Source organism: Enhydra lutris, unplaced genomic scaffold (genome assembly GCF_002288905.1).
Source record: "Enhydra lutris kenyoni isolate GAN:26980312 unplaced genomic scaffold, ASM228890v2 scaffoldscaffold3, whole genome shotgun sequence".
Classification (NCBI taxonomy): domain Eukaryota; kingdom Metazoa; phylum Chordata; class Mammalia; order Carnivora; family Mustelidae; genus Enhydra; species Enhydra lutris.
The window spans coordinates 71,818,358-71,825,610 of NW_019154087.1; the positions used below are offsets into that span (position 1 = coordinate 71,818,358).

General features: G+C 53.1%; 1 protein-coding gene across 1 annotated transcript in view; it reads left to right on the forward strand.

Moving 5' to 3' along the window:
- LOC111156976 (scavenger receptor class A member 3) overlaps positions 1-2,580 on the forward strand; it is a 49,486-nt gene extending 46,906 nt beyond the window's left edge. Inside the window, exon 6 of the mRNA XM_022518163.1 lies at positions 2,007-2,580. Coding sequence (XP_022373871.1) covers positions 2,007-2,458 — 452 coding nt within the window. The 3' untranslated portion in view covers positions 2,459-2,580. The remainder of the gene's footprint in view (positions 1-2,006) is intronic.
- Positions 2,581-7,253: the final 4,673 nt, after the last annotated feature.

The window sequence follows — 7,253 nt, forward strand, 5'->3', positions numbered from 1 at the left end:
GGGAATAGAAAGAAAAAGAAAGTGGAGAGAATTTGCTCAGGCTGGAGACTAGAATGAAGCCCTGTGCTAGATTTAGGGTATATTTTGATCAATTAGAAGAAGTTGTATCCCAAAATTTTTTAGAAGAAAAAACCCTATGTGTATACAAAAAATAAAGTTAGATACAATGAAGGATTAAATATGACTATAATAATGAAGTTTCAAAAACATTTTTTTATGAAAGGTATTGTTAAGATAAACTAGTTAAAAAATGTTAAAAGAGGAAAGAGTAAAAGTTAGAAAAAATTAGAATAAGAAAAAAATAAAATTAAAAAAATTAATTAACTTTGCAAGACTAAAAAATCATGGGGAGAAAGCCATGAATTCCATGATTTGCTTTCTCCTCCTCTGGAATTCCACTGTTCTTCCTAATAAGTGAACTTGGTCTTGGCTGGATTTCTTGTTGATCTTCTGGGGGAGGGGCCTGTTGTAGTGATTCTCAAGTGTCTGCCCTACGTGGAATTGCACCGCCCTTGCCAGGGGCTTGGCTAAGTAATCTGCTCAAGTTCGCTTTCGGGAGCTTTTGTTCCCTGAAGGCTTTCCACAGAGTTCTGGAAGATGGGAATGAAAATGACGGCCTCCCTATCTCCAGCCTGGAGGAATCAAGAGCTTGGGGTTCCACTCCTCAGTGCGCCCCAGAGAGAAGCACTCAATTACTCCCATCTCCCTGGCCTCCGACCACACTCTGAGTTCACCCAGCCTGTGACCAAGCATCTCTGTCTCGGGCACACAGCACCACCTGGAGTCTCCAAACCCAGCAGATCCCTGAGCTCCCAGTGGGGGTCTCCCCGGATCTTGTGGGTTCCCTGCTCAAAAAGCAGTGGCCTGACTGTGCCATGGATCACAGTTTAAGGTATCCCTGAGTTGAGAGCTCACTCCTTGGCTCCATCTCTGTAGCCGGCTTCCCTGCTTTCATACCTGCGAGGTCTGCAACACGCAGACACCCCCAATCTTTCTGTGACCCTGTGTGGGCTCCACCCCCGCTTAGCCTCTGGAGCGATGTCCCTCAGTGGAGCAGACTTTTAAAAGCACTGATTTAGTGCTCCGTTGTTCCACCGCTTGCCAGGAGCTGACCCCTCCCCTGCGGTCTATCTTCCTGTCACTTTAGATTCACTTCTCCACAGGTCCTACCTTTCAGAAAGTGGTCGATTTTCTGTTTCTAGAATTGCTGCTCTTCTTCTCTTTGATCTCCTGTTGGATTTGTAGGTGTTCAGAATGGTTTGATAAACTATCTAGCTGATCTCCTGCTACCTGATGTCAGCTCAGCCTGCTGACTCCTCTGTACTGTGACTTCTTTTTCTACACATCACCTGGAAGATTCAGCAAGTAGTATCTCGGGAACTCAGAGAACAGGCTGGGGTGATCAGGGTGGGCCTCCTGGAGGAGCCGTCCTTTTTCTGGGCTGTTGTACCCACGCACTCATTCTGGGAGGGGTCTGCCTCTCACACCTCGATTTTGGTTTTCTGATCCATGTCACCTGACTGCATCTCTGGTCCCCTGACCATCATGGGCAGAGCCTAGGGTGTGACGTCTGTGGGGCATGGGCTTGTATCCAAGACCCTGAGAAGGTATAGAAGGCCAGGCTGGCCTCCAGACCTGGACAGACAGTCCTGGACAGTCTTGGCCATTTCCCAGACCTGTCCAGCTCTCTCAGTTCCCATCCTGAACCCTGAAGTCAGAGCAATGAATTCTCACTGTGCACCAGGCCTCAGGCTTACACACCTTGTCTCTGAATCCCTGCTTGCCTGCAGGTGAGTCTTCCTGTCCCCCTTCACAGATGCTATGGCAGACATAGAGAAGTCATGGAATCAGCCAGAGCTCCAGAGCCTGCAGCTGGCCGACCTGGCCTTGGTTTCTGTCCCACTCTCAGGCTCGTCGCTATGGCCTGTGCACCGCACCTACATCATGAGAAAGCCTCGTGACCTGCCCTCGTGTACTGACTTCTCCCCTCTTTTCTCTGACCCTAGGTGCCCCCGGCCCTCCAGGACCAAGAGGACTCAAAGGAGACATGGGCATGAAAGGACCCATTGGCAGCAGAGGACCCAAAGGAGACCCTGGCAGCTTGGGCCCACCAGGACCCCAGGGTCCTCAGGGACAGCCTGGAGACAAAGGACCTGTGGGAGAAAGGGGTCCGGTTGGCCTTCGAGGTTTCCCAGGCCTCAAAGGCTCAAAGGGAAGCTTTGGAAATGGAGGCCCAAGAGGACAGCCAGGCCCCAAGGGGGATGTGGGGCCCCCCGGGTCAGAGGGGCCTCCAGGGTCTCCAGGGCCCCCCGGGCCTCAGGGAAAACCAGGGATTGCTGGGAAGACAGGGTCGCCGGGCCAGCGGGGGCCCATGGGGCTTAAGGGTGAACCAGGGATCCAGGGGCCCCCAGGACTCCCAGGGCCCCCAGGCCCACCAGGAAGCCAGAGCCGCTACTAAAAGCCCCAGTCCCAGACACTGCTAGGCAGAATGGGAGGAAGGGCCCCAGGGCAGAGCGAGCGGCCCAGAAAGCCACACCTACAGATAGTGGTGGTAATTTGATCCCAAAGGGGCTTCCTCCCACCGGCCTGCCCCTGCACCTGTGGGCTCCCCAGTACTGACTGTACCATAGAAAGCAGCCCCTCACGCACACGCACATGTACACGCACACACCTTTCTCTGCTGGCCAGGAGGGCCAGCCGGGTTTCCCAGGCTGGGCAGGAGGAGATGGCGGGAGGAGACATCCCCTGTCCTGTGACTGAGCCTGCCAGGGAGGTGACTACCTTGGGAAGAAGGTCTTGATCCTATTTCTGAATTGCTAACCAACTCAGCATCTTCAGAACCAACCTAGCTAGCAGTTCCCTGTGGCTCCCAGCGGCTGGGAAGACTCAGGAAAACCTTTGCAGAAGATGTAGTACAAACTCTAGGGACAAGATGGATTTGGCCACCCAAACACTCTCCTTCTAAGCATGGGAACAGAGTCCCAGGAGCTGCCCCTGCCTTACACAGACCAGAGGGTCCCCACCTGTGCTGCTGTCCTCAGGTTCTGGGCACCGTGCTCCCAGGAGTTGCGCAATTTTTTCATGTCTCCAGAAAGTTCTTCCACATCATCCTTGCCCTCCTTCTCCCAGGAGCATCCCAGGAGAATGCAAGCAGGAGTCTCATCCGCATGGGAAGACTATCTAGGCCCTGGAACATTCTCCCAGAGTGGTGCCCTGCAGCTGGGACCCTGAAGGAAGGTGGGGGTGGGGGGCAGGAGCAAGTGTGAAGAGGCTGGGGTCACGAGGCTGTGTGCGGGGCTGGCTCCCTTGCTTCGAGCCAGGCTGGACTGCTCCACTCCCCTCTGTGGGGCTGATGGAGATGGGCCCCCTCTGTGGTGGCTGACGGAGGGCCAACCCCGGCAGCTCTCCCCTCCTACACCTGGCTCTCCTGCCCATAACCGCCCTCTGATCTCCCCCGACCATGACTCAGAACGGCCGAGGCCTCTCTGCTTGAGCAGCAGGACTGGACTCGAAGACAGAAGGGCCTGAACATCCACAGGGGGCTCACTTTGACATCACCCCTCACCCCCTTCCTGTGCACAGGTGCAGAAAGGAGCTCTGGGACATCCCCCCAGCAAGGTGAAGGCGGTCCCCAGGCTAAACTGGTTGTCAAGCTGCCCTCCTTTGGGTTTGACAGATTCCCACCACTCCTGGGCTGGGGGCATGGAGCTGTCTCCTCCCCGGCCCCGACTCAGACTCCAGCTCCTTCCTTCCTTCCGAAAGCCTCACAGTGTCACCTCCCTTCTCATCATAGGTGTGCAACTGGCTTGTACTCCCGCCTGCCCCCACTGCCGTGTAATCCTGTCTACCTATGATATCATGAGACATAGTATTACTGACTCAGTAAAGAGCTCTTTCCAGAAGGGAGGTGTCTTCTGGTCCTTTCTGCCCTAAAACGGGCATTAATGCCTTCAGGAGCTCTGCCTCACCTGCCCTGGAAGGAGAACCAGTGGACGAGGGGGTCCCCCAGATACTCAGTGTGGAGTTTGGGTCTCCCCCTCTGCCCCTCCATCTAGAAATACTGAGTTCTACCAGGAGCTCACAGTTGTCCCATTGGGGCCAAGGACCAAGAGGATGTGGGGGAATTACTCACAATGAGCAGAAGCCCAGTGGGCTGAAATGGACCAGGACAAAATGGGTCCTGGACATCTGAGGGATACCTTCCTGAGGCTTCCCTCTCCTGCCTCTAAGAATGGCAGATAAAAGAAAAAAGGAGGAAGAGACCAGGCTAGATCTTCCCCCAAAGGCCTGGCTCTCCAGGATCCCCAGGAAACAGAAGACAGTGGGGTACCCCGTGAATTAGCCATGCCTGCCCCAGGAGGCTGGAGTGTGTGAGGGGAGCTCGGCCCTCGGGGGCTGGCTTGGAAAGCATAACTCTAAGTCCATCTAGGCTGCTACCTCAGAAAACCACAGACTGCTGACTTACAAACAACAGACATCTATTTCTCACGGTTCTGGAGGCTAAAAGTTCACGATCAAGGTACTGGCAAGCTTAGAGTCTGGTGAGGCCCTGCTTCCTGGCTCATAGCTGGCCACATGCTCACTGAGCCCTCACAGGGAAGGAAAGGGGAGGGAGCTCTCCGGAGTCACTAATTCCATTCATAAGGGCTCCACCCTCAAGACCCAGACACTTTCTAAAAGCTCCATCTCCTAATACCTCTGCACTGGAGGTTAGGGCTTCAATAGATAAATTTTGGGGAGACACAATTGTCTGTGGTAGGTAACACAATGTATTCATTTGCTAGTGAAACATGGCCTAGTGTAAGTCCTATGCCCTGTTTTGCTTTTGTATTTTGCGTTTTTGTATTTTTGCATTTTCTCCAGAGAAACAAAACCAATAGACTATCCAGTAGTCCCCTGTTATCTGTGAAGGATATGCTCCCAGACCTGCAGTGGGTGCCTAAAACCACAGATAGTCCTAGACCCTATATATATTTTGCTTTTTTCCCCCAAATATACATACCTATGATAAAGTTTAATTTATAAATTAGGCACAGTTAAGAGGTTCACAACAACAATAATAAATAGAACAATTATAACAATATGCTATAATAAAATTCTATGAATGTGATCTCTTTTTCTCTCTCTCAAAATATCCCATTATATTGTACTCACCCTTCTTCTTGTAGGGATGCGAGATGGTATAATGCCCACGTGATGGGATGAAGTGAGGTGAGGGACCTAGGCGTCATGACCTAAGTGTTGGGCTACTATTGGCTGGAAGGAGGATCGTCAGCTTTTAGGTTGTGGTTGACAGCAGTAACTATAACCTTGGGAAGCAAAATTGCAGATAGGGTGGACTATTATATACATGTGTGTGTACATACTGGGGTGGGAGGGCACAGAGACAGATACAGAGACTGAGAAGTTCCATGATCTTCTGTCTGTAGGCTGCAGACTCGGGAACATCTGTGGTGTAGTTCTAGTATGAGTCCAAAGACCAGGGAACCAGGAGAGTCTGTAGTGTAAATTCCAGTCCAAGGCAGGGGAAGACCCACGTCCTAGCTCACACAGTCAAGCAGAGATAGAATTCTCCCTTTCTTCACCTTTTTGTTCTACTCTCTCACCCTCAACGGATGGGATGATACCAACCCGCTTTACTGAAAGTGATCTTTACTCAATCGACCCATTTGAATGCGAATCTCTTCTGGAAACATCCTCACAAGCACACCTAGAAATAATGTTTAGCACCGAGGCCTTGTGCTGTGGGTCTCACCTCTAGGAGGGGAGGGGGGGCTCATAGTGAACAGATAGCTCTCCACCTCAAGCAGCATGTGAAGCAGGCCAAGGGTGGGAGAGGATGCGGCCCTGGGGGCAAGTGTAACAGGTGAAGCTGAGTAGGCCAGGGGAGGCATCACCCAGGCCATGGCACAGAGATGGTGGGCCTTGAAGGAGACAGTGGAGATGATCCAGTGGTATCATTTTACAGCCTGGGTCCCCAAGAATGCCTCCGGGAAATTACAGCCAATCGCTATCCAGGGTGGGGTTGTCAGCATGACTGGTGGTAACCATGCTCCCCAGCATAAGCCAGCGGCCCAGGGAGCTGGAGGAGTCCAAGCCTGGGGGCAAGACAATATCCTGGAGTCAAAAATCCCAGTTAGATCTGCAATCAATTCCAAGAGATGAATTGGGATCCAGAAGGAGAGACTAGGCTGCAAGGATCAAAAACCGAGCGATTCGAGAACATAGAAGCAAACATGTAAGAAAAACACACGTCCTGGACAGTTGCCACCAGCATCCCTGGCCATGTGGTTTGGAGGGTGATGGGCCGGCTGGGAAACCGGGGCTCCAAAATGGTGGATCTTCCAGCCAACCCACTCCAAAATGGCGGACTATCCTGCCACCCTCACTGCGGCCTCCACGTCACCATCAGGAGACCAAAACTCTCCATGCAGGAGCTTCCAAATTGGAAACTGGCCATCACGGACCACCCCCACCCCATACCCTCTGATCACCACATACCCAGTGGGCGCAAGGCTATCCCCTACCTCAACCCGATAAAAGGACCTCACCAACTCCCTCCCAGTGCGACTTCCCCGACTCACTATCACCCCCCTCCCCCTTTCTGTGAGTCGTGGAACCTCGCCCGAGGGTGCTTGCAATAAAGTTCATCTCTCGGATCCATTCGCCTTGTAGCCTCTTTTCTTACCATCACCGGAGGGAGCAACTCTACATTTGGTGCCGGCACCCGGGAAGGAGGTTGAGCCCTTGCCGGGCACAGAGGCTCCCTCCTCCTCACCTGCGGACCGCAACCTCCCGCCGCCCACCTCGAGAAGGCTTACTTCGGAGCCTGTTGTGGTGAGTGTTCCTGGCCCCGATCCACTTCCAGGTCGCCCCGTCCTAGCCGCGGCCGCGCCTGGGCAGACCTCCAGCCATCTGGTGGCCCCGCCAGTCCCAAGGAATCGGGAGATGTCCTCATTCCGCGGAAACTGCTGTCCCTCTGGTGACCCAGTGCACGGACGAGGGGACGCGCTCCTCCGTAATCTGAGTGGGTAGATGAAGGGGACCATGGGAGCCTCCCAATCCAAATTCGACCCCAAAACGCCCCTGGGCTGCCTTCTGGCCAACCTCCGTACTTTGGAGTTAGACCAGGACTTACGCAGGCGACGCCTTATACATTATTGCACCGTTGCCTGGCCTCAATACAAATTAGACAACCAATCGCAATGGCCTCCCCAGGGCACATTTGACTATCAGGTGCTCACAGATCTTGA